Source organism: Eschrichtius robustus, chromosome 5 (genome assembly GCF_028021215.1).
Source record: "Eschrichtius robustus isolate mEscRob2 chromosome 5, mEscRob2.pri, whole genome shotgun sequence".
NCBI classification, from domain to species: Eukaryota; Metazoa; Chordata; class Mammalia; order Artiodactyla; family Eschrichtiidae; genus Eschrichtius; species Eschrichtius robustus.
In genome coordinates, this window is record NC_090828.1 from 70,073,509 (window position 1) to 70,101,379 (window position 27,871).

Sequence of the window (27,871 nt, forward strand, 5' to 3'; positions counted from 1 at the left end):
AACCAAGCACTGGGGTATTGTCCTCACCCTCAGAGAGTTTATAATCCCGTTCAAGAAAACAAGTTTCATGTCCGCAAAGAGAGACAGTAATCTATCTCTAGCAAAAGAGAAAGTATTAAAGGATGAGGGGAGAAGCCTGGTGAAAGAAGGAAGACTTAGAGAAAGCTTACCAGAGAGGAAGAATGTGAGGCAGTTCATCTGCGCCTTGAAGGTCCTGTGTTGGACCTGTAAACAGAAGTGGTAGCCAACACTTCCCGTTACATGGACACCATGAGCAAAAGTGCAGGTATAGGAAAGTTCAAAATGTGGTGTGTGTGTGTGTGTGTGTATGTTGGGGGGATATTGATAATGGAGAAGGCTATCCCTATGTGGGAATGGGGGGATATGGGTAATCTCTCTACCTTCCACTCAATTTTGCTGCAAAACTAAAATGCTAGAAAAGAAAATCTACAAAAAATTCATCCAGCTATAATAAACACATCAAAATCCAGCTGTAATAAACATAACAAAGTTTTATAAAAAATGTGGGTAGGGGAACAGTTGGATTAGAGGGGAACATTTATGGAGGAGGGTGGTTGGAGATAAGACTTCTAGGATCAATGAGAATTAGTGGGTTTCTCTTACTATGATTTTTACAAAGCCTTGTCCTAAGGCAAAACAATACTCTTAAATGTTTATCATTCGTTGTTTGGACAATTACGGAATATTAGCCCAAAGCATGTGTGATCATTTCGGATGGTGTTTGTGGGAAAGTCCTTAGTTAGAGGGATGTATCCATCAGGGTGCTGGAATGGGCTCCTTCCAGTTTGCAGGAGCCCAGTGTGCATGTCTCTTCCCAGTTCCACTTGGTGATGTCATGCTGGTAGCTTGAAATCAGCCATGGTGGGAATATGAATACCATCAATATTGGCAAACACTTTAAAATTGTCGCTTTTTTTCTCCCCAAGAGCTGCTATTGAATATTTACCAGGATACCTTTAAACAAATCTCTCCCCATACTTTCCTCAGGTCTACTTAACTTGAATAGCTCTTCCTTAAGGGTGCCTACCAGCCGAAGAGGTTTCCAGTTCATCATCTTCTATCTTGCCACCTTGGATTGCCAAGACTTACTTCCCATGTGGTCATCAGGCTTATCACTCTTAACTGACTCTGCTCTTGGACTTTTTGCCTCTGCTGCTGACTAGCAATGAATGAATGGGTCACTCTAGTGGGTATGGTTATCCCCACAACCCTGTACTTGACTCATCCTCTTTCCCTTTGAGACCCAAGTCCAAAGGCTAAAGGGCATAGATGATACAATTTCAGCCAACATCAATATACACAATTCCAATTTAATTCTGGCTGAAACATTTCAGCAGTGTGAATTCTATAAACAGGAGCAGAGGAGCTCCATGGACAGCCATGTGGGCCTGTGGCTCCAGGAGATTTTTTTTTTTTTTCTCTTTGGGGAACTCATTTCCTAGAAGCTTGGATCCAGGAGAGAATATGCAAGGTGGGTGGAGGTGGCTTCTCTCCATTCTGCAGGAACACATGTTCCCTGGCACAGAGAGCAGAGTCTGACAGACCAAAATGTTAGCGTGTATGTGTGTGTGTGTGTGTGTGCGTGTGCACGCACACACACAAATCCATATACATAGAGCTGAAAATGAAAGTCCTCTATCTCCTCTCAAAAAAGATTATTTCAAAAGAAAAGGAATTAGGTATTATTAGTATGACAGTAAGCACACTTAAGAAGTTCATGAGGCTGCATATGTGCCCATACGTGCACATGTGTTTGAAGCTTTAGGGGTGGTCTTTGCTGTTCCAGACTGTGGGGATTATGCAACTGGAGGGAAGGTGGGGGTAGTTGAAGAAGTGAAGCTGATGTGCGTCACGAGGTCAGAACTAGAATAAATATACCATTATCTGGCAAGTGAAAGTAGACTATTTGCAGACCCTGTAAGCACTACCTCTCAGGAGAATGGATCTGTTGGTGCCCTTCTTCTTTCTCAGTAGCACAGAGGCTTGGCCCCCTTCCTAATGTAATGCAAAACGATTTTCCAGCAAAGAGACTGACGGCCTGAGGCGAGGGGTAAGAGGAGAAATCTTTTGTGGAGTTAGACATGCATCTTAGGCTGAAAATAGGAGGGACACTACCTGGTAGGGGTAGAAGAACCAATTTGTATCTTATCTAATGAAACTCACTCAGTTCTTGGGCTGAATAAACAATATACTTATCAACTAATTGTTATAATAGCATTTCTCCAGCAGAGGGCAGACTTTACATTGGAATAGATCTAAAAAGGCTTTCAAGGAAGAGGTTTTTTTCAATTGAAATTTTTTAATTTCAATTTTCTTTGGCTTCTAAATGGTTTAAAAATATTTTAAAGTATTTAAAGTTCCAGAAGATGTTAAATATAAAATTTCTCAGATTCAAGTTAATATTTCTGCCATATTAGTAAACTATTCAAGATGTGATTATAAAATGAGGCAGTTTTTTTCCATGGCTTATGGACTGGTCTTAGACACTATTATTGTAAGCAAAGCTGTTCTGTATTGTGTTGTTTACAAAATTATTCTAGAAATCCTATCTTTTAACTGGATGAGTATTGTTTTTCTTCATTCCAATAGATTTTGATAGGAATAACTGCTTTTCTTTAACAGAAATCACCAGTGTTTTCTAATCTGTTTCATAGCTAGCTTAGATATTTTTCCTAGAGGAAATGACACCTATCTAAAAGTTAACTAAACTTATTATGTAATCTAACTCTAATATTCAAAGCTCATTTAAACAGCAACTTCATGAGAATTTAAAATTTGTTTCTCTTCAAGATTTATTTCCTTGATCTAACAGAATCATTCTCACGATAAAGGAGAAAGTAGAAACTAGTATCTATATTTTTAAAAATTTTAAAGATTAAGTCACTTGTTAGCAGTGGCTGAACTCAGATCTGGAGACTGATCTGTTTGACTCCATAGCACATGTTCTTTTCATGGGAACACCCAGTCTCCAATTGACTATTTATCTGATCTATTTTAAAATCATAGACACATGACTATTCATTAGGACATAAGTCCAGATTGATACTGTGAAAAATATTGATACAAAGAATGAAACATGATAATCCTATATAATCAATTGTAGGAATTCTTGGCTTATAAACTCAATAGGTTGGTTTAATTTTGTCATCACATAACACTTTTTTGATCTGGCTTTTTGGGGTGTGTGTGTGTGTGTGTGTGTGTGTGTGTGTGTGTGTGTAACATGATTTCTTTAGGTGAATGCAGGAAGAAAATCTCTGGGAAAGGCATTCTCAATGTTATGGGAGAGACAATATATTTTCTTTAATTATTAGAGTTATTTCCTTTTGTGCTTCTATTTCTATGAAATCAAAAAAATATATCAAATGCATAAGAATTTGCTGCCAAGGAAACAAAATTATTTTTGTGTTGAGAAACTGGAGATTTATATATCCTTAAAATGACAAAGAAATAGACCTCTATATGCTGACTTTCATTTTCATAATGATCTCTAGCCGAATTATTGCAATTAATTTTAATTAATTTTAATTTTTAAGAAGGATAGAAATGCTCTTCTTTTATTTGTGTGCAGAAAAAAGTTTAAAACTTAGTGCGGATGTTTAATCAACTATACTCCAAGATAAAATACAAATTTTTTTTAAAAAGTGTGGATGTTTAAAAGTAAAGTAAATGAAAGTTTGTGGGTGAAATCAGAGATGTTAGCAAAATAAAATAATCTCTAACTTTCTTCCGGGAAAGATAAGCTACTTCAAGATTGATAGAAAACTTGACATTACAATGAAAACTTAAAAAATAAACAACTTTCATTTCACTTAACACTATGGATGCAGTACTGTTTGCTTGTTCACAAAGCTTTACAATGATCATCAGCCATGCTAGGCATTGGGCAAAAAGCACTGGAATTTCATTTCTTTTTATGGCTGAGTAATATTCCATTGTGTATATGTGCCACATCTTCTTTATCCATTCATCTGTTGATGGACATTGAGGTTGGTTCCATGTCCTGGCTATTGTAAATAGTGCTGCAATGAACATTGTGGTACATGACTCTTTTTGAATTATGGTTTTCTCAGGGTATATGCCCAGTAGTGGGATTGCTGGGTCGTATGGTAGTTCTAGTTTTAGTTTTTTAAGGAAACTCCATACTGTTTTCCATAGTGGTTGTATCAACTTACATTCCCACCAACAGTGCAGGAGGGTTCCCTTTTCACCACACCCTTTCCAGCATTTATTGTTTCTAGATTTTTTGATAATGGCCATTCTGACTGGCGTGAGGTGATATCTCATTGTAGTTTTGATTTGCATTTCTCTAATGATTAGTGATGTTGAGCATCTTTTCATGTGCCTCTTGGCCTCTAGTTGCAGGGCAGGAATAAAGAGGTAGGCATAGAGAATGGACTTGATGACGTGGGGTGGGAGGGCGAAGCTGGGGCGAAGTGAGAGTAGCATCGACATATATACACTGCCGGATGTAAAATAGTTGGCTGGTGGGAAGCAGCAGCATAGCACAGGGAGATCGGCTCAGTGCTTTGCAATGACCTAGAGGGGTGGGATAGGGAGGATGGGAGGGAGGCTCAAGAGGGAGGGGATATGGGGACATGTGTATGCATATGGCTGATTCGCTTTATTGTGCAACAGAAACTAACACAGTATTGTGAAGCAATTATACTCCAATAAACATCATTAAAAAAACAAACCTCAGAAGTCACAGGAAGAGAAAAACTGGAGTTGCTCATCTTAACCATGAAAAGTTTTCATTTATTACTTTGAAAATAAACTTTATTAAGTTGCTTAGAAAAAAAAAAAAAAGCACTGGAATGTTAGACTTGGATTCAGAAAATGAGACTCCCAGCTCTGCTCCATTCTAGCTGTGTGATCTGGATAAATCATTTAACCTCTCTGAGACTTGGTTTCTCACCTATGAAACTGAGGTGATAATAGGTATCTACCACATAGGATGTTGAGAGCTTAAAATATCACTTACATTACATCTGTGAAAGCACTGAGCTCAGTGTCCTCTGACACATTGCAGATTTGTTTGCTAAATCAAAATAATCCAGATAATGAACTTAATTAATAATACCCTCTTTTGGTAGTAACTTTCTTTAATATTCATAAATTATTCATGCACATTGCATTAAGCAGCTCTCCAAAACCTTATGTATGTTGGAACAAAGCTTGGGGAAAATCCTGACTTTACATATACACAGAGGAGGTCTAAGATAGTGGTTTAACTGCTAGTGATTAGAAAATGAAATGAAAATCAAGTATAATTTCCATCTGGATTATACTTAGTGGAAAACTTAAAGATACAATGTTCAGTTTTAGATAATAGTTGTTAATGTTTTTCAGTGTTTTTGGCATTGTCTTCAGTTCTCAATACCACATTTAAAACAAGTGAAAAGCATGTCAAAATTCACTTTTTTTGCCTTAAAAATCTTGGTCTCTCTTTCTAGATCTAGAATTATCCTTGCAGTGACATTTTCCCCATCTCATTTTACACCTTGCCTTTTCCTTACAACTCATATTCTCTTTTCATCAGTACATCTGCCCAAAACGCTCTCCTACTTGACAGTTCTATCCCACACTCGCCTCTGAGTTCCTAACAAGGCATACCTCTGGGAATTGCAAAGTGCCATATTTAAAATCTCTCAGTGAGATATACAGGCTTTCCCGTGTGATCATAAGGGATTCCTCAAATCTGAGTTTCAAAGCTAATCTACGACAACTGATAAGCACAGTATTTTCACATGAGTATATTTGTGTTGTGCTAATATACTTAAACAGTATGTAAGTCCACTGACAATTTTATTTTTTACAAATTTCTTATAAGCTTTCTTTTAACTTTTAAGAAAGCTATCTTACATATTTAATTGGCATTGGCTGTAATTCCACTATATTTCCCAAGCTAAATGGGCTTATCCAAGTTGGAAGGGAGATGTCACAGACACACGTCACAGATGCGCAATGGAATAGTAGTCGGCAATAAAAAGGAACAAATTACTGATATAAACAGCAACGTGACTGCATCTTGAATGTTTTATGCTAAGTTAACAAAGCCAAACATAAAGGCTACATAGTGCCTGAATTCATTAACATGACATTCTGGAAAAGGCAAAACTCTAGGAACAGAAACCGAATCAGTGATTGCCAGGGGACCGCAGGAGGGCAGTGACAGCAAAGGGGCTTGAGGGGATTTTGAGGTGATGGAAAAATCTTGATTGTGATGGTGGTTACAAAACTATACATTTGTCAACTCATCGAACTATCCACCTAAAAAGAGTGATGTTTTACAGTATGGAAATTGTACCTCAACATACCTGACTTAAAAAAAGAAATAACCAGTTAAAGAAAAAGAAGATACTTGTAGTTTTAAGGAGTTGTATGTTGTCCCTTTCCAGAGACATTTTATTGATAACATACTATGTCTGTTTTGCACCCATTTCTATTTCCAGTTTAAATATATGACACTCAGACTAGTTTTACATAGCTTAAGCCTTCTTTAATAGAATTTATTTAGTGCATTTGGAAGCTTTAGCATAAAATAATAATTATCTAACACGTGTAAATATTATGAAATATTATTAATTGTAAAGATATTTTATTTATTTATTTAAGCCACACCGCATGGCTTGCAGGATCTTAGTTCCCCAACCAGGGATTGAACCCAGGCCCCGGCAGTGAAAGCACGGGGTCCAAACCACTGGACAGCCAGGGAATTCCCAAGAGATTTTTAAATGACATCTTGCCCTAGTAATCCACCAACTACTTGAATTTTATTTCATTTTCCAATCACCAGCAATTAAAGTGCAAAGAGCTTGTTGTACCTAATACTACTCCATGGTTGTCAAATCCTGTGAGATAAATTGTGCTAGCTCCATTTTATTTTTTATTTTATTCATTTATATTTATTTTATTGAAGTATAGTTGATGCACAATATTTATATAGGTTACAGGAGTACACAATGTTTAAAGGTTATACTCTGTTTATAGTTATTGTAAACTATTGGCTATATCCCCTATGTTGTACAATATATCCCGTAGCTTATTTTGTAATAAGCTATTTTATAATAGCTTGTGCCTCTACTGGCCCCATTTTAAATAAGGGGAAGGAAGTTAGGCTCACAGCATTGCCAACAGCAAATTTCACAAGTCTTTCTAATTCCAAAACCAACATCTGTAACCATCTTTCATTTATTTTTACCAGTTTAGCAGTAGTTCTGATCCTTGCGGGTGGGATTGCATAAATCCTTGGAAATAAACTGTAAGGAGGGAAGTTTTCCCTTGAGGGAAGGAAGGTTTTCAAAAGGAATTGATACTGAGTACTGAAAAGAAAAAATCAGGATTAATAAGTGAAAGACGTACCCTTGCCCCTCATATTAATTGTAATTCTTTGATGGAAGCTTAGTTTAAGTACAGTAAAGAAAAAAAATTATTTCCAACTTCACGTAAGCTCCCAATGCCACTGCAATGCCAGGCTTTCATGATATTCTTCCTGAGTAAATTCTTTGTGAGATTTTAAAGTTATGTGTATCACTGAACTGCTATTTTCATAACCTATCAGTAGAACCATGTACTTCATTAATTCATTAACTTTTTCTATAATTTATTAATTCTCTACCGTTTTACATGAAAATGACTCAATGGTTTCTATATAGTACTTTTGTTTAAATGACATTATCAGGCCTAGATCTTCTTTTTTTGGACAAAATTTACACATAGGGGGACGACAAAAGTCATAAACCCTTACAAATTTGCATGACCTCTCATATTGGATGAATGGTACTTTAAGTAGGTAGATACATGTATTTGATTCAGTCCCTGACAGCTGCTCATCTATGGTGGAGTTTTTAAACGTCGCTTGCCAGAAACTCTTACCTTTTATTCGTAGTCGTCTGGGTGTGCTTTCTCCTCTTGCGTTGAACTGTATGTACTGTGTGCTGTAGAGGTGTGCAGTTAAAATACGTTTATTCTCAGAAATATTTTTAAAATATTTTAAAATGTTTTCCTTTGCAGAATCAGACACAAGTTTGGCAGAAGGAAGTGTCAGCTGCTTAGATGAAAGTCTTGGACATAACAGCAACATGGGCAGTGATTCAGGCACCATGGGAAGTGATTCAGGTACTGCCTAACTGTTGTGTAAACCTTAAAAAGTGTGAAATAAGACACCATATAGTGGAAGCATGGGGGCTGTTCATACCCTCCCTAATGTATTTATGCAATGAAAGCAATTCTTTTCTACAGTTGAAGTAGTTTTGGAACTTTGCCATTCACTTTCTCTAAAAGTACAACTTACAAAAGTCTTAGAATCAAGCTCTCTAATTTTGATCCAGCACATAGCTTTTTGGTCTGGCATATGCCACGTTCCATAGAATCATGTAATCTATGTTATTTACGTGATCTGTTTCAATTAATCTGACTGCTTTCAAATTATGTACTCAATTTTGTACATTTTTTTCCAACCCCTAATTTTTTAAAATTAAAATACATTATATATAAAAAATACTATCAATAAGATGAGTATGACTGTAGTTAATGGCATATAATGACTCCTTCTTAAAATAAGAGCTAGAATTTACACATATAGTTAAAAGAATTTCAATTTGTATAAACACCTCTTTAATTGAGTTTGCAAAATATTTTCATCACTAAATGAGAAATTTACTAGGTATTTCCCAAATTGTTCTTCATATCAGTTGAATATCCCACCAGCAATAAATAAGAGTGCCTCTTCCCAATCCCCACACTTTAGCAAGACTTCCTGTTATCAGACTCCCTAACTTTTGTCAGTCTGATGGATTTCAAATCTCTCCTTTCTGTTCTTTGAATGTGCACTTCCATTATTATTACTGAGGTAAAATGTTAACATCTTTTAAGAATGGATGATGGGTCCTTGGATATCTGTTACACAACTTTCTAACATTTGGCTATATGTTTGAAATATTTTATAATTAAACTTAACAAATTAGCACAAACAAAAAACAATGTTTTGCAATGTGGCCAGCTAAGAGGCAGCAGCAAAACGGCAAATTAAGAACAAATTACTTCATTCTTCATTCGTTCTGTGATTGAGTTGTAGAAAACACGGAGAAAATATTGTGCACTTTAGATTATCCTGCATTGTCAGAAGGATTCTAGAAATTTACATCTACAATAGGCCTAAAGGGGCAAAACAGTTTACATAAAGATGGCCATCTGCCCTAAAAGCTTTCCCAATTGGAATGTACCACCTCTTATATTTAAATGCCCTTTTCTCTTAGTAACACCCCTGAATCTCTTAGAACAAGTTGGTCTGAGGAAACACAATTCACCAAATGTCAGTCATAACTTTAATGTTAATTGAAAAGGGTTAATTAATTTTCTGTTCGATTTAGTCAGTGTTTATTAAGTTCTTGCCATGTGCATATTTCTGTGGATTGTATTTGTTTTTTCTATGCTTGTTATACAACTGTTAAATTTAATATTTAACATTTTTATTAAATGCTATTGATGCTAGAACTCAAAATATACTCTAGCTAATATTTAACATCTTTATGGTTGCTTTAAGCTTCTGGGCCTCATCCTAATTTTTGTTTGTCTAAGTAAGGGCTTTTCAACAATATTCATTCATTTAATAAATATTTAATGGATATTCTCTATGTGCCGGGCGTTTTGTCAGTTTAGAGCTGTTAGCAAATGTAACTATTTACTGATTTTCAGTCTTCAATGTGGCATGAAAGACATGATAAATCTGAATGCAACCTACTTTTAAAAAGCAAATACATTTTCAAAGGCAAATACATTTGAAGACAAACACATTTTTAAAGGGCACTCACTGAAGATTTGGATGGTCAGTGTTTAGGAACAAAGACTAGTGGGTATAAAATTGCATAGTGGGTAGCAAAATTCTGAAATTATAAAATTCTGAAATTCCTTTCCCTCAGGTGCATGATATAGGCTGAAGTGGAAATCAACTCAAAAACAGGTTTATGTAAACTGCGAATTGTTTAACACATATTGAATCACTGAAAGCATTACAGTGTTTGGGATTATGTTTTAACTTCTGAGGTTGACATCAAAGGGACCCTATTCCACATGCCCTTTGTTCACCTTCAGAGGTTACATGATGGGCCATAAGGATCATGGACGTGACATTATGTTCCTTCTTAGAAATATTATTATGCCCTAGTAAAGCATAATTAGTGGCACTTATAAAGTTTAAATATTCTAATTATACTATGGGAGGCTTTTTTGTTTTCCTGTTTCTCATTCTCAGAGAGATAGACTGCTTCTCTCAAAGTGGCAATATTTTTGGCAATGCACATTGGCCTGATACATAGAAAGTATTTCCTTACTATTTCGAGGTAATATCTGTTAATATTTGTCCAGCTGGGATGGTGTATTTTTCTGAGGTTACATACTATAGGTAAAGAAATACTTTGTCGATTTCAAACACATGCAGTGACAGACCTTTTCTCTCCAAGAATAACTCAGCTGTCAAAATCAATGTGAGAATGAAATTTGCCACATGGTGTAGTTCCAATAGAATGTTATTATTTAAGCCCTATTTGATTTCATTTTTTGACCATTTGTAGGGTATAGTATAATTTTAAGGTCTTTGATTAATATTTGTCATAGAGGATGGGCACAATGTTATTCAAAGCCTGTGCATATTTTAAATACCATTTTCGTTGTTGCATTTAATTGATTTTGCTTTTCAAAGAGAGCCAAAAACAACAAACAAACAAAACCCAAACATTTTTTTTTTTATAAGGGAAATTGGCTCCTGGCTCCTTGATACCAGCCCAATTCTCTCCTTCTGGTGGCAGAGAAGAGAAAATTCTCTTTTCGTTGCTTATGTGGATACATTCTTCCATCCCTATGTCAGAGGATGTGATAAGGCAAGAATCAGGCTGAATATTTAGCACTCACCCAGCTCTTTTTCTTTGGATGCTATCCTCACAATGAATCCAGCTCTAATTTTTCCATATTCACTCTGTGCCTCTCTTTTAAACTTGGGGGCACCCATCAAGTTTCCTGGACTTGACTCAAAAAAATATGGACGATATTGAGCTGTCCACTAGCCAGATATTTTCAGTGGCAGTAGTGGAGTGCCCTAGCCTCTGAAGTCCTTGTAAATAAGGACTGTGTTCTTGGGAGTGCCTGGCATTTAGTAGGCACCCAGTAAATATTTACTTCGGAATGAATTAGTGGTACATTACTAGATAAGTAACAGTAAACATCACGCATTTGGTTCAAGAATTAAATTTTGAACATGATAGCTCTTAACTCTTCTTAAGCGTATTAGTACAACAAATATCTAATATACGTGAGTGATATTGATGTCTTACTCATTTGACTTCATTTTAGATTCCTGGAAAAGAGACTTAGAAAATTGGTCTCAGTTTCTCTTTTTAATTTTTGTTACCCAAGGATGTAGTAGTAAGCATGAAAAACAAAAGGGGAAAGTGATTATTAAAAAAGTACATGCAACTATTTTGAGGGAAGCTGAATTTTATTATTTTCTTAAATCTTTGAAAAAAATGTACCTAGAGTGAAATTAAACAGAGAGAATTTGCTGATATCTTTTAATAAATTTCCTACCTCAAATGGCAATTTAGCAAAAGTAAACTCCTGGATCTTGGTGTTAAAACACAATTTAAAATACATCTTCCTTTGCAAACATTCTGGCTCTTTTGGAAAAGTTAGGTGGCAAATGCTCAAAATATAGGTGGAATATTAGAATTTTGATAATCTATAAAAGCCACTTAGAGAAATAATGATATTCTTAAATCAACTTGAATCTTACATAAATATAATAAAGATGAATTATAATTGCTATAGAGTTCAAAACAAGCATGGAAAGAAAACTTGTCAATGTATGTTTTTAAAAGCTGGTGATCTTGAATGAGTTTTTCCTGACAGTCATAGTAAATGAATCAGCAGATGAGCCAATGATAATGTAAATGTATTGCATATGTTTACTCAGCCATACAGAAGGCAAATTTCCTGCCAGTTTAGTAGATGACCCTTACTAAGTGGTATTTGGTGTGAATTTTCCTACCTGTTCAGATAGTGCTATAACAACAAGTTAAAACCCAGTTAAATAGAATCATCCAGTTCCTGAAATGGAACAATCAGCAACTTTTTTGTAGTTAATGGGATTATGTTAGTTTAGTTTTATTGCAATCATTGATAAGAGAAAGAACGCTTACTTCACGTGTAATGAAATACTGATAAGTGCTGTCATTTCATTTTTTCTGTAATTACATAAAGCATAAGATGGGCTTTTAAATTGATGTAATATCTATTTTACTGCATTCCACATGGTAAGTTATACATTTTTAGATCTTTTCCTCTGACTAATTAGATAAATATGGTCACTTCTAAACAAAATATATTTAAACCAAGATATATTATAATGATTTGATTCTAATGTTTATAAAATTAATGTATGTTAGTACTTATTTTATCAGTATTTTAAATTTAGAAATCTATGTTAATTGGAAATATTTTTAATATATTGTACTTTGAGTTTCAGGAAAATATGAATACGTGGAGACATACCTATAAAGAAGTGAAAAAAACCACATTCAAAACCAAATGGCAAAATTAGTTACAATTCAGTTAAAACCATCAAAATCGTTTTTCATCTTTCAGTGAAAACATAAAAATTAAAGGCTAGCACGGGAGATTTTCCTTTTCCCTAAATATTGCTTCTGTTTAATCTGGTTGTCTTAAATGGCAAAAATGGGATTTGGGGGGAACCATTTTTAGATATTTGAGATAGATGATAGATAGATAGATAGTTAGATAGAAGTGCTCTTTGGTATTTGGTTTGTCAGGTAAAGTTTTTCAAATGAAGGAAAGTTAGCATCAGCTCTAATATTTCTTTGCAATAAAAAGTGAGGGGAAATACAGAACAAGGAGGACTAATGAGTCCTACTTTCCCAGTTCCTCTTGATCTGTTGGTGGAAAGGCTAAGAGAAAAAAGTGGGACAGAATGGTTCCACAGAGAAATGGCAAGTCAGATGCATTAAGAACCATAAACTGCCAAGTCTGCACCACAGTCATTTCCACTTGGCTTTGCCCACTCTGTGAAAAGACTCTTCTGTGTTGCCCCCTCCTAGGCCTCCATCCTGTTAATTCATTCCCTCTGTACCCCCATCTCCCCAGGCCACTTCCATAGTGCTTGGGTTGTATCCTGCAGATGCAGAGAGCGGACACCCATTTGGTACAGAAAATAGAACTTTGGTTTGGACCACACGTGAAAGGGAATTTAAGCCACAATATTTATGTTCAGTTTCAGGCCTCCTAGCCTTAGTTATTTTGTTGCCTATTACCTTATTTTTCTTCCCTTTCACCTCCTTCAGATGAAGAGAATGCGGTACAGAGAGCATCCCCTGAGCCAGAAATGCATCTCAGGCCTTACCAACTGGAAGTGGCCCAGCCAGCCTTGGAGGGGAAGAATGTCATTATATGCCTCCCTACAGGGAGTGGGAAAACCAGAGTGGCCGCTTACATTGCCAAGGATCACTTGGACAAGAAGAAAAAAGCATCTGAACTTGGAAAAGTTATGGTCCTTGTCAATAAGGTATTCAAACAGCACAGAAATAGAACATGGTTTATTTTCATTTTACTTTTCTGAAGCATTTGTATAGTGACATTTGTAACAATGGATCACACATTTAGTTTAATTAGGAAAAATGTCAAAATAGGTAATTTATTTTAAATCTTTGCTTTTCCAGCTATTTGTAATATCTCAGTTATTAGCCGTTAAAGTCGATTTTTTTTTTCTCTTAGGCCAGAACATTAAGTTAAATAGCTGTAACTGAGGTATAAAGAGTATTTTACCCAGATTTTCTTTAAGGTGAACTGGTACTCATTTATCACTGCATATGAACATAAATGACCTCAAAATATCCCTGGAATCTAGGCTTAAACATTGTGTTCTAGAGTCTCTTTAACCACTGACCCTTAGTCAAAAATGGCAAGTGCTCTTTATTCAGAATATATGCAATTTGGTTTGAAGATGAAGAGAAAATTAAGTGAATATTTGGTTGATTTATATCAAATTAAATAGATAAATAATTTTCAGATATTTTATATATGTAATTATATACATATATCATTCAATGCAACTGAGATTTTCTTTAGTATTTATATCTTAGGATTTTTGAAGCCTATCTTCATAAACAGGTATGGGTCTCCATTTTAAACAAAATCTAGTTATCTGAGCTTTATTCAGATACATCAGAGTTTATTAATTTATAAATCTGCAAATTAGGGATATTAATCTTTACCATTTTATGGAGTAAAATTGAGTACACTTTTCCATGACCAGAAACAGTCTTTTTTCCCATTACTTATGGTAACTAGATTCTCATTTACTCCTTTACAGAAATTATAGTGATAGACTATATATGTAACTTTTCTCTATTTTTTGGATTTCTATTATGCTGAAAGTTTTAGTTGCAACCTGCTTTTCAGTACTAAAGAAACATACTCAGAATCCACTATCTTAATGATTTATGTCATGTAGCTCCAAATGCACTTTGTATGTACATGCCAAGCCTAAAGACTGCTCCTTTATTCTTACATGCCCACTATTAGAACAGGTTTTGTGTATGTGTGTGTGTGTGTGGTAATGGTGGTATGTTAGAATTTTTTTCCAGGGCTTTTCATGTATTTCCTTTATTAAGGATATTATCTTTTGGAATAAAAGAAATCTAGGTGTGAATACAATTTCTACCTACCAGTAATTTGATCTTGGGCACATCACTAACTTCTCTTACTTTAGTTTCCTCATCTGTAAAGTGAATAAAAGAATACTACCCTATACAGGGTTGGAAGTTTAAATTAGATAATCTATCTAAAGCCTAAGAGTGACTCAGTGAATATTAGTTCTTTCTTCCATCCCTTCCTCCTCACCTTTATAACTAATAAAGTGGAATTCCTTAACCAGTGAGCAGGGTCTTAAGTGCCAGGTCCAGAGAAAAGAACAAAGTTAATTGGATTTGAAACCACGTAAGCTGATGCTCTTGATACCATTTGAACATTCTGCCATTTCCTCAAACTCATTCCCTTCATCTACTCTCCCAAAGAGCTCTCCTTACCTACTTGTCTGTCTCTCTGTTGGTTATATTACCTCCTCCGAAGCACGTAGCCTCAAAACCTATGAATTATTTTTGATTCATCACCTTCCTTTTCTTCCCTTATCGGGTCACAGCATCATTGACTATTGGAGTTGAAAGACGCCTTAGAGATCCAGTTTTTATCCATTGCTGAGTGGTTCTCTCACCTCTGCTGAGTAACTTCTCATATCAAGGAGGTCCTCCTTCTAACAAGACAGCTCAATCCATTCTTTGAACAACTGTCACTGCTGGAAAGCCCTACCTGCGTTCATCAAAATCTGTTTCTCTGGAATACACACTCATTGGTTAGTGTTCTTTCCTCTGTGATTATACAGAGTAAGTTGAGTCTTAATTCTTCTGCCTTATGACAGCCCTTCACATAGAGAAGGAAGGCTTGCATCATGTGACTCTAAAGTGATTTTTCTCTTAGTTTCCTGGGATAAATACTTCCAGTTGCTTTATACGTTCTTCATATAACATGGTTTCCAGACTTTTCATCATCCTGAGATCTCATACTTTTCCAGACATTATCTAAAACCCTGTTAAAACACAGTGTCTAGGGCAGAACAAAATACTATAGATATAGTCTTAGTGCAGAGTATAGGAGAGATGAGATGTGACATTTTGTCCGTGACTGGGTTTGCCTTTGTCACCAGTTCTGGCACCACAGACTCATCTGGAGTTTTCTATAACCTAAGAACCCTCAGCTCCTTTTCATTTGAAAATCTGTTAAACTAGGCCTCTCTTGTTATTTTTGTGCAGTTAATTTTGAGCGTAAGTGCAAATACTTACATTTATTTTTTTCATATTATTCATCTTGATTGACCTTTTCAGGTCTCATGTTTTTGTATGCATCTCACGCACCTTCCTTTTTGTAAAACTCCTTATCCTCGCAGTGCTGTATTCTGGTTGCGAATCTTTCATCCCATTGGATCGAGGTGATACTTACAAATGCACATTTGCAGCCATGTTTAAATGTTAAATTATCCTCATTGGTTACTCATATTCATTGCATTGTTGTGTAGACATTTAAGGACATGGGTCTAATTCCTGATCTGTTTCCCTGTTGTTTTTCCCTAAGAATTATTAGAAATCCCTCCACTAGATCTTCCATCTATGTCATAATCATTTACTTTATTATCCCATTTCTTTGAATTTTAAAGTAATTTCAGCTTTAATTCTTTTTGATCGAGTCAGGTAATCTCAGGCCCAGTAAGTCAATATAACCTGCATTCTGTATTTGGCCCAGTGGCAAGGTATTATAACCTTTGATCTAGGAAGGAGAAATCCTGTTCCTAACACCATTTAGTTTTATCTCCCTCCATCCTTTCCAAAGTTATCGCCTTTAGATGCAGGGAAAAATGAAAACACCACCTGTGTTCCCAGACTTTCTATTTCCTATCTAGGGCTTCAACATCATGAGAGAGAAATCCCAGGTTCCTTCAGATGCTATAATGCAGCCCCATATGATTCAGCAGAAGCGGGTAGCAGTTGGGTTTGATTAGTCTTGGCAGGCACTCTGTCACACCTCAGGAAAAGGCTCCAAGAGGCCCACACGCCTCCCAGTTAGCCATGTCAGGCTTGCATCTGGCTCTCTCTGTGTCCTTCAGTAGGAAGTCAACACCACCCAAAGTGAGTCTCAGGATTTCCAACACCTGCTACCACCTGTGACAATGTCTTTTTGTTCTGTAGACCAGAAGATGCTGCTTCTTTGGAAGATCTCAGCCCACCCTTTATGGGCAGAACCTCAGGTTTTTATGCCACTCCATAGTATAGAGATTCTTAAATCATTCAACAACATGAGAGTATTTAAAGACAAATCAAATGCAGATCCTGCCCTCAAGGAATCTACAGTCTAGGAAATGAGAGATATGTATTAATATAATAATAAATATTGTATTACACTTTATATTATCTCATTAAAACCACACAGCTATTCTTTGACGTAACCATAATTATCTCCATTTTACCGATCAGGAAACAGAGGTTTTGAGGCTTTAATTGGCCTGTCAGGGGTCATCCAGCCAATAAGCAGCAGAGCTGAGACTTGAACGCTTTTCTTCTGAATTGAACTGGTCCTCCCTTCTGTCATTCTCCACTGCTAGAATAAAAGGATGGTGAAATACCAGGGAAGTTTTCTGAGTACTGGCAATATGTCAGTGTCTATTTCATTTAATTTTCATAACAATTCCACCACAGGTTAATATTTTCCTGACTTTATTAATGTGGAAATCGAGATGATTAAGAGCCTTGTCCAAGGTCACACAATAAGCAAGTAGCTGGAGCAGCTGTTTTCAGAGCTCACTTTCTCTCCTCTGGAGCATGCTATCTCCACTAAATTTAATTTTCCTTCTCTTCCCCAGAATCTCTTTTGCTGACTTCCTTCTTAGATTATTTCCTCTTTCTTGTATAAGTAGAAGGAAAAGAATAGTTCTAGAAAAGTGAATTGGAAATGACTTTGTGGAAGAAAAAGAAGAGCTGTGCTTCTCAAATTTTAAAAAGACCTATATGTCATATTGGAAGCTTCATAAAAGTGCAAACTTCCGCTTCCCTGGTGGCTCAGTGGTTAAGAATCCACCTGCCAATGCAGTGGACACGGGTTCGAGTCCTGGTCCGGGAAAAGCCCACATGCCGCGGAGCAACTAAGCCATGCTCCACAACTACTGAGCCTGCGCTCTAGAGCCCTCAAGCCACAACTACTGAAGCCTGCACACCTAGAGGCCGTGCTCTGCAACAAGAGAAGCCACCGCAATGAGAAGTCTGCGTACCGCAATGAAGAGTAGCCCCCGCTCGCCGCAACTAGAGAAAGCCCACGCGCAGCAACGAAGACCTAATGCAGCCAAAAATAAATAAATAAATAAATTAAAAAAAAAAAAAAAAAGAAGCACAAGCTTCAAGACTCAGTCCCCAGAGATGGTCGGTCCCTAGATTAAGTAGTTCTTGGGTGGGCCTCAGGAGTCTGTATTTTCCAAATCTCTGAATTGATTTTGTGCCAAGTAGACCAGAGACTTCACTTTGGGGTTGGAGACGGGTGGGTAGGCGGGAACCACTAACTGAAAACTTCTCTTTCTACCTGTGTTATGCTCTTTCACTTGCCAAACTTGGTTATTGATTCACTTTGTTTCCTTGGAATTCATGGATTCCATTTAACCCCTTCTCCCCTCCACATTCACTCTTAGAAGCCCTCACCATTTCTACTAAATAATAATACAAAGACGCGTTCTTCCTACACGGTTCTCTCCAGCCAGGAGGATCAGCCAGCCCTTATTTTTCACATAAGTGGAGTTCATCTCAAGTTAAAAAGAAAAAAAAAAGAATAATGCATACCTTGCAGACCAGTGGAAAGATAACCACTGATCACATTATCAGGTAATTAAATTATGAGGAGTATAATGCACATTCTTTGATGTTTGCCCATGAAACTCTTCCTGCCAACTCTATTTGCCACACTGTACACTCCTGGGCTTCCACTGTACAAATTCTCCTAGGATATGATCTTCAAGATGGCCTGGTTATTCCTTTCCCCAGTATAGGAGCTATTCTGAACGACTAGTGATATGTAGCCTTGAGATGTCAACTCAACCACCTTCAGCAGGCACATACAGAGAGTCAGCTCTTTTTTTCTCTACATGCAACAAAACCTTTATTAACACTTTGAACAGGTTCAGCTATTACCGAAGCTGGTAATTTCTAAATGTAAATTGGGGTAGAACGAAGAGTAATGCCGTCATTTGGGCATTGTGAATGAAGGACTGAAGAACTGACAGCCACCCCTCCGACAGAGGAGCAGGTGCAAGGGCAATGTTTTCTGGAAGTTGTGGTCAGATAGAGTGAGGCCATCTTCCATCTGCTTGCCTGTAGAGATGAGCTCTGCTGGCCAGGGGGGCATGCCTTCTTTATTCTGGATTTTAGCTTTCACTTATATTCTCCACGATATCACTGGGTTCCTCCTCCAGGGTGATGGTCCTGCAGGTCAGGGTCTTCAGGGAGATTTGCATTTTGACCTGTTAGCGAATGTGAAAATACTGTGAGTCACCAATCAGGTGGAGTCACCTCAGTGCCAACACACTCACTGGACAGCCTCTCCGAAAGAGTTTTCATTGATCTGGTGTTTTTGTTTTTGTTTTGTTTTTTAATTGAAGTATAATTGATTTACAGTGTTTCAGGTGTACAACACAGTGCTTCAGTTTTATATATATATATATATATATATATTATATATACTCTTTTTCAGATTCTTTTCCGCTATAGGTTATTACAAGATATTGAACATAGTTCCCTGTTCTATACAGTAGGTCCTTATTATTTATCTCTTTTATATATAGTAGTGTGTATCTGTTAATCCCAAATTCCCAATTTATCCCTCCCCCGCCTTTCCCCTTTGGTAATCATAAGTTTGTTTTTTTTTCTTTTTTTCTTTTTTTCTTTTTGACTACACCACACAGCTTGTGGGATCTCAGTTCCCCAAGCAGGGATTGAACCTGGGCCATGGCAGTGAAAGGCCGGAATCCTAACCACTAGGTCACTAGGGAACTCCCATAAGTTTGTTTTCTATGTCTGTGAATCTATTTCTATTTTGTAAATAAGTTCATTTGTATCATTTTTTAAGATTCCTCATATAAGTGATATCATATCATTATTTGTCTTTCTCTGTCTGACTTACTTCACTTAGTAGGATAATCTCCAGGTCCATCCATGTTGCTGCAAGTGGCATTATTTAATTCTTTTTTATGGCTGAGTAATATTCCACTGTGTATATATACCAAATCTTTTTTTATCCATTCATCTGCTGATGGACATTTAGGTTGCTTCCATGTCTTGGCTATTGTAAATAGTGCTGCTACGAACACTGGGGTGCATGTATCTTTTCAAATTAGGGTTTTCATCTTTTCCAGATACATGCCTAGGAGTGGGATTGCTGAATCATATGGTTACTGAATTTTTATTTTTTAAGGAACCTGCTATTTTGTTCTTTCTCAGCCACCAAAGCTAGTCCAGCAGTCCATCCCTTCACCGCCATCCTTTCCCTTAGGCAATGTCTTCCCTCTTCACCTTTGGTTTTCTGCTTCCTCCAATTCCTTAGGCAGGTTGCCTCTGGCCTGATTCCCAAAAAATAACTCTACAGAACAATTCATAAGGGTCCTATGAACTGTTATACAAAATTTAAAGTACTCTGCTTGGTGTTCATAGCCCTTTACAGCTTGACCCTGTTTTACAATCTCAAAATTTATTTCTTATTCAGCCTTAGTTTCAGTTTATCTCTTCACTGATCCATGGTTTACAGATTAAAATTCCTCCTTAAACCCCTCTTTTGAGGGGTCAGTTACTTCTTCCATTTTGCTGTCACTTTCTATGTGTTTCCATGGGAGAATGATCACATTGTGTTGTGATAATTTGTTTTGTTTTGTTGATTCTTGGTCCATGTGCTCAGCTAGAATGAGTTCCTGACAGTTGTCAACCATAATTTAAACATCTTTGTGTCCCAGACACAATGTCTACACCTAATAGACATTCAATAAATGCTTATTGACACGTGAATGAATGGAATGATGGATAGGTTGTTACACCTAATTAACTGATAATGCAAACACCTCCGTTAATGCTTAACACATAGTAGGCCTTTGATCAATACTCCTTTTGTTTGACAATGCTCTTTCTCTCTTTTTAACTTTGGCATTTTTAAAGGTACCATTAGTTGAACAGCTCTTCCGCAAAGAGTTCGAACCATTTTTGAAGAAATGGTATCATGTTACTGGATTAAGTGGTGATACCCAATTGAAAATAACATTTCCAGAAGTTGTCAAGTCTCATGATGTTATTATCAGTACAGCTCAAATCCTTGAAAACTCCCTTTTAAACTTAGAAGAAGGCGAAGATGATGGTGTACAGTTGTCAGGTTGGTTGAAATGTTTATTTTTGTAAAAAGAATTAGTAATACTAAAGGTAGTAACAGAGGCTTATTAGTTACATAATTTTTAAAATGTTGATTAATTTTAATTTATTATATTTTATCAATTTTTAATTGATGTATACTTGATTTACAATGTATTAATTTCTCCTGTACAGCAAAATGATTCATTTCTATGTATAATACATTCTTTTTTATATTCTTTTCCATTATCGTTTATTGTAGGATATTGAATATAGTTCTCTGTGCTGTACAGTAGGATCTTGTTGTTTATCCATTCTAGGTATAAAAGCTTACATCTGCTAACCCTAACCTCCCACTCCATAATTTTGATTTAGATTGTCTTCCATTGCTTAAATTTTCACTCAAACCCTTCTTCTTTAGAGAAGCAAACAAAAAGTTGGATAAGTTTTTAATTAGATCACTTTATTCTGCATAAGAATATCATTATTAAATCAAACACTTACTGGACTTTTCATTTACTCCGTATTTTTAATTAAAAACAAGTTCTTTTTACATATTAGTGGATCCTGTTAGATATGCCTTCTTCTCCATAGAATAAATACAATCCTTTCTATTTTGTGGGGGATGGGAAGAAAAGGTAGGAGAGAGGTAGGGAAAGAAGTATATATAATCATAATAATTAAATGCAATGTTAAAACAAGGTAAAATTATTCCTCTTTAAATAATGTTTTTCATTTGATAGAATGAAAATAAAATTCACCAACTTAAAATTAAATATTTTTTAAAGAACAAAAATGTAATCCTGAGAGTTTTGAGGAATAAGCCAGGGTTTGAAGTCCATCCCATAACACTTTTTAGATCTATAAATTTTCCAAAACTCATCTATTAAGTGGGGATAGTGTCTAACAGGGATAGTTTCATGATTAATATACACAAACATCTGTATATACAGGTGTCTAGGATAGTTACATTTCCCCTTAAAAGGTGAAAGATGCTTGGCTGCTCAGTTTCCTAGCTTAAAGGTACTTTTACACTGTACCTTGCCAATATGGACAAATGAACCATTTGAATTTTCTTTTAAGACTTTTCTCTCATCATTATTGATGAATGCCATCACACCAACAAAGAAGCAGTCTATAATAACATCATGAGGCGTTATTTGAACCAGAAGTTGAAAAACAATAGACTTGAGAAAAAAAGCAAACCAGTGATTCCCTTACCTCAGATACTGGGACTAACAGCGTCACCAGGTGTTGGAGGGGCCAAAAAGCAAGCCAAAGCTGAAGAACACATTTTAAAAGTAAGTAAATCATTAACTTTATGCATAACCCAAAAAACCAAAGTTAAAGAAAATGCCAGTGCTTCTTGGGTAAGATTAAGTCCAAGTGCCATGACGTGCATGAAAGATGGTATTCCATGATCATCAGTTAAGTGAAATCTATGCACTTTCAAGTAAATACACTCAATCTTCTACAAAACAGTAAGTGCCTTAATAAATAACTATGACACAGAACAATATCACAAAAATTATGGAAAGCAAACGTAATTAGTGAAAAATTGGGACAAATGAAATACCTTCTTTTAAATGTCTACCCCTATTGTTAAACTTAATGATCTACTTGATATAGAAATATGCATAAACTATGAAAGTTTCTAATTTTTATACACATTCCATGAGTTTCAAAATTGTATATTTTCTTCTGTGCCTTTTTTTGTTCTGTGTGATACTCGGATTCTGGGCAATTCAAATTAAATAGGAAAATGGAGATATGAGAACCTTTAATTAAAGGTGTATTTCTTGTCAGCTGCCCCCAAATGGTAACAACACATAAAGTACTATTGTTGATCTCAAGCACTGAATGAATTCAGAGTAACTCACAAAGTATGTTGGCACCAAGGCATTGCATTTGTATGTTAAGTCCCTTTAAGTGGAAGTCAGTAAAAATCATAGAGTAGACAAAAGCACAATTATTGGTTCCAACATATAATTTATTACTAGCATTAAGCACTAACTCCAATCCAAATCTAGGCACATGGGCTTTGGCTGCTCCTGTCTTTGCACTGCCCTCTTTTATATGTAGAAGAAAGTGGTAATATGATCCATGGATGTCAAGATGACCCTTAAAATGCCTCAAGTAATATGGTTAGCTCATAACCATTCTCTTCCCATCTCTGCAATTTTCTGTACTCTCTCCACATCAATTTTTCCAGCTGGAAAATGGAATGTAAGGAATGAAAATAAATACTTTTTTTTTCTGGAATTTTCCACCAACTTGATTTAGAAGTTCTTTTTTTACTCTATCAGGATAAATGTTATTGGTTAGTCAGATCCACAGTAAAGCAATACTAAAATGCTATGTTTAGCAAATCATGCTACCTACTTCTTACATGAGAAAGAATTCTACATTGAATCAATTGAAAGAGAAAAGTATTTGAATATTGAAAAATGTCTCTTTTTCAGATATGTGCCAATCTTGATGCATTTACCATTAAAACCGTGAAAGAAAATACTAATCAACTTAAAGACCAAATAAAGGAGCCATGTAAAAAGTTCGTAATCGCAGATGACACCAAAGAAGTATGTGCTTAAATTTTTTTTTTTTTTTTATAAAATCTGGTAGTTTTTTTTTTTTTTTTTTAAATGGTAGGTTTCTGCTTTTAAGATTTATTTATTTATTTTTTACTGATTGACTGATTGGTTGCTATGTTGGGTCTTCGTTTCTGTGCGAGGGCTTTCTCTAGTTGCGGCAAGCGGGGGCCACTCTTCATCGCGGTGCGCGGGCCTCTCACTATCGTGGCCTCTCTTGTTGCGGAGCACAGGCTCCAGACGCGCAGGCTCAGTAGTTGTGGCTCACGGGCCTAGTTGCTCCGTGGCATGTGGGATCTTCCCAGACCAGGGCTCGAACCCGTGTCCCCTGCATTGGCAGGCAGATTCTCAACCACTGCGCCACCAGGGAAGCCCCTTAAATTTTTATATTTATTTGATGGATGATATGGTACACAACTGAACAATACAAAGATTATTTATACTGACCATCTGAAGAATGTTATTTTGAAGTTTTAGCAAAAAAAGTTAGTGCTATTCCTTTTTTATTGATATTGGGCAGCAAAGCACTACTGTGAAGTCTCTCTTCAATTCTTCTTTCAGTTTTCGAGTTTATATGAAGAGTAGCTCAGTAGTTAGTTGACTGCATATGAGCCGCGATGGGGTAGGGGTGGCGGAGGGGATGAGGAGGGTTGAAAGGCTAAACTAGAGGGATCACCATAGTTTCTTTTATTCTTTTTACTTTCTTGATGAACTCCAGAATTGATTTCCTGACATTGAACAGAGGCAATAGATTACAGTTGGCAATGATAATGGGAGTCCTAGCTACCTGACACATTTACTTTCTTATGAAAATACTTATAGTAAAGCAGTGAAATATTTAATTTAATGGTATTTTTGTGATGAACACCTTCACTGATTATAAAAACCAACTGAGAGTCAGTTTGAACGTTATAACCAGTACATTATGTCAGTACTTTCTTTTGTAAAATATAAAAAGAATCATCAATTTTAACTGTGTGTACTTGATAATAAGTGTAATCTTTGCAAATCTACCTCATAAAGATGTTGAATTATGAAATATGCATAACAGATAACATTGTGTTTGAAATGTAGGCACTGAACTAATGTTAGCAACCAATTGCCATAGGTCATTCTTTTTTGGAAATTCTGAAAAACAGCACTATCTATTCCAGCTGGAGTAGCACATTTGAATGTACTTTATTTTTCTTCACTTTTTGTTACTTAGTCAGTTTTATTTGATAAGTTTAAATGCATGTTTCTAATTGTAATCATTAAAAAAAAAATCCACAACATCTGTGGTCATCCATTTACAATGCTTGGTGTCAGTTTATTTATCTCTTGTAAAAATAAAATACAGTGTGTGTGTGTGAAAAAAAAAGTGATGTAAAAAGAAGCTAATATGGCGTTATATGTCAATTATATCTCAATAAAAGAGCAAAGTAATAGTTATTAATCTGTTCTCCTGTATAATTTACCTCTTATATATAATTTTTTTCATTTTGAGAATGTTATAAATGTTTGATTCTTGTATGTAGGACATACCTGAGTTTTAAATCTCACAGCATTTTACCTTTTAATTGGTATGTTTACCTCGTTTATATGTGATATGTATGTGATAATGAATATATTTGACCTTCAGTCTAAAAAAAAAAATCCACATCCTCAGAGTGTATTTTATTTTATTTATTTATTTTTTAATTAATTAACTTATTTATTTATTTTGGCTGTGCCGGGTCCCAGTTGTGGCACGCAGACTTCTTGGTTGCAGCATGCGGACTTCCTAGTTGCAGCATGCGAACTCTTAGTTGCGGCATGCATGAGGGATGCATATGGGATCTAGTTCCCCGACCAGGGATCGGACCCGGGGCCCCTGCATTGGGAGTGCAGAGTCTTACCTACTGGACCACCAGGGAAGTCCCCTCAGAGTATATTTTAAAAGAATTTGCCATCTTACCTTTTAACTTAATTAACTTTGGTTATACTTTTTATTGAAGCATAACACACATACAGAAAAGTTCAAATTCGTAAGTGTACAGATTGCTGAATTTTCATAAACTGAACACACCTGTATAACCAAAATCCAGATCAAGGGACTTCCCTGGTGGTCCAGTAGTTAAGACTCTGCCCTTCCACTGCAGGGGGGCTCCAGTTCGATTCCTGGAGAACTAAGATCCCACATGCTGCGCAGTGCGGCCAAAAAAAGAAAAAAGAAGAATCCAGATCAAGAGACAGAACATTACCACAACCCTCAAAACTTCCCATTCTCCCCTCTAGTCACCCACCCACCGTGGGATAACTACTATCCTGACTTCTAACACCAAAGATGGCTTTTGACTGCTTTTGAACTTTATATAAATGAAATCCTATAGTATGTACTCTTCTGTGTCTGGCTTTTTTCAAAACTCTACCTTTTAACTTTTTATTTTGGTAGAAATAATACTGAAACCAGTTCTTCAAAAAAGAGTGTTTTCTAAATTAAATTACAAGCTTTCTAAATAATTGGGGCATTACTTTAATATATATTTTTAAAATTACTATTAGCATTCAAAGTGTATATCATTCATTAATTTTATTTTTGTAAACTTTTAAATTGGAAATTCCAGCAGGGATACCTGGTGTTGGTGTGGTGTGGCTCGAGGGTGGAAGTAAAAGAGAAGCTGATAAAAAAATCAGTGTACAAAGAGGTGATCAGAGTGACTTGTTACTTTGTCTAGACAAAGATTCTGAATCAAATTTGTTATAACATGGAAATTATTTTAACAAAGATAATGTTATTCATTCAGCAATATAAACATGTAAGAATAAGTGTATAATTTGTTTTTAGGATCCATTTAGAGATAAACTTCTAGAAATAATGACAAAGATTCAAACTTTTTGCCAAATTAGTCCAATGTCAGATTTTGGAACTCAACCCTATGAACAATGGCTCATTCAAATGGAAAAAAAAGGTAATTTGGGTTTTGACATAACACAGTTTATCCCATGTTTATGCCATGTTTCCAGATCACATATTCCCAAGCAAACTGAAAGTAAGTGTAATAGCCAATGGAATTTCTGTGTTCTGAGTAGGACAAGGATAAACACATTCTAATTCCTTATCTAAGGAAAGAGGCACCAATTCATTTTCTCTTTATCTCCAGAGTCTTTCACTTATTGTATATTTAAAATATTAAGATAGATATTAGTATCTGTGTTTCCAAATGCAAATGCAAACAATATGTTTTTCATGCCATTCCTCTGAGTCAGCATGAGTCAAGTATGTTTTCTTGCTGACGCAGAACACAAGTAGCAAGTCTAGGAGTCAAAAAACTGGCCCCCTTTTAGTGCTCATGGCACGTTTTGAGCCTTAATTTGCTCATTTCAAAAACATGGTGAAGCCTATTTTCGAGTCAGTATCATAAACATATTCAAGTCCACAGCACAGTTGGGGGGGGGGTGTTCTATCATGATTTCACTCTACATAACATATTTTTCATAGCTGCAAGAGAAGGAAATCGCAAAGATCGTGTTTGTGCAGAACATCTGAGGAAGTACAATGAGGCCCTACAAATTAATGATACAATCCGAATGATTGATGCATATAATCACCTTGAAACGTTCTACAATGATGAGAAAGAAAAGAAGTTTGCAGTCCTAGGAGATGACAGTGATGAGAGTGATGATGATGGTGATGATGAAGATGCAGGTGATGAAAAGAAACCTTTGAAGCTGGATGAGTCAGATGGATTTCTCATGACTTTATTTTTGGGTAAGAATCAGTGTAACATTTTTGCATGGTCTCATGCATTTACCTCTTTGGCATGAACCCACTGCTTCTCAAGAGCTCTTCAAAAGTCCCTCTTAAAATAATCTTTCATTGTGAAAGAAGAAATCCCACTTATATTGGGGCTATTTCTGATTGATGGGATTAAGTAGCCATGAGCTGTATGATCATAATTAATCATTCGGTCATCTGGTTTTATTGTCAAGATGACTACAATAAATTTATCTTAAAATCTAGCCTAATTATTAGATATGGCACAAGACTAACTGTAGTTGAACATCTTAGTCCTTCATTATATAAAATCTTCCAGTTGGTTATTCACATATTTTACTAATTTAAACTAATTATTTCTTGCAAATCAAAACTGTAATGAGGTATCACCTCACGCAGTCAGAATGGCCATCATTAAAAAGTCTACAAATAGTAAATGCTGGAGAGGGTGTGGAGAAAAGAGAGCCCTCCTACACTGCTGGTGAGAATGTAAATTGGTGCAGCCACTATGGAGAACAATATGGAAGCTCCTCAAAAATCTA

At 35.9% G+C, this 27,871-nt stretch overlaps 1 protein-coding gene across 1 annotated transcript in view; it reads left to right on the forward strand.

The window, feature by feature from the left end:
• IFIH1 (interferon induced with helicase C domain 1) overlaps positions 1-27,871 on the forward strand; it is a 55,268-nt gene that overhangs the window by 18,216 nt on the left and 9,181 nt on the right. The window contains exons 4-10 of the mRNA XM_068543963.1: positions 8,038-8,142; positions 13,374-13,594; positions 20,820-21,030; positions 22,089-22,306; positions 23,468-23,584; positions 26,400-26,523; positions 27,054-27,323. Coding sequence (XP_068400064.1) covers positions 8,038-8,142; positions 13,374-13,594; positions 20,820-21,030; positions 22,089-22,306; positions 23,468-23,584; positions 26,400-26,523; positions 27,054-27,323 — 1,266 coding nt within the window. The remainder of the gene's footprint in view (positions 1-8,037; positions 8,143-13,373; positions 13,595-20,819; positions 21,031-22,088; positions 22,307-23,467; positions 23,585-26,399; positions 26,524-27,053; positions 27,324-27,871) is intronic.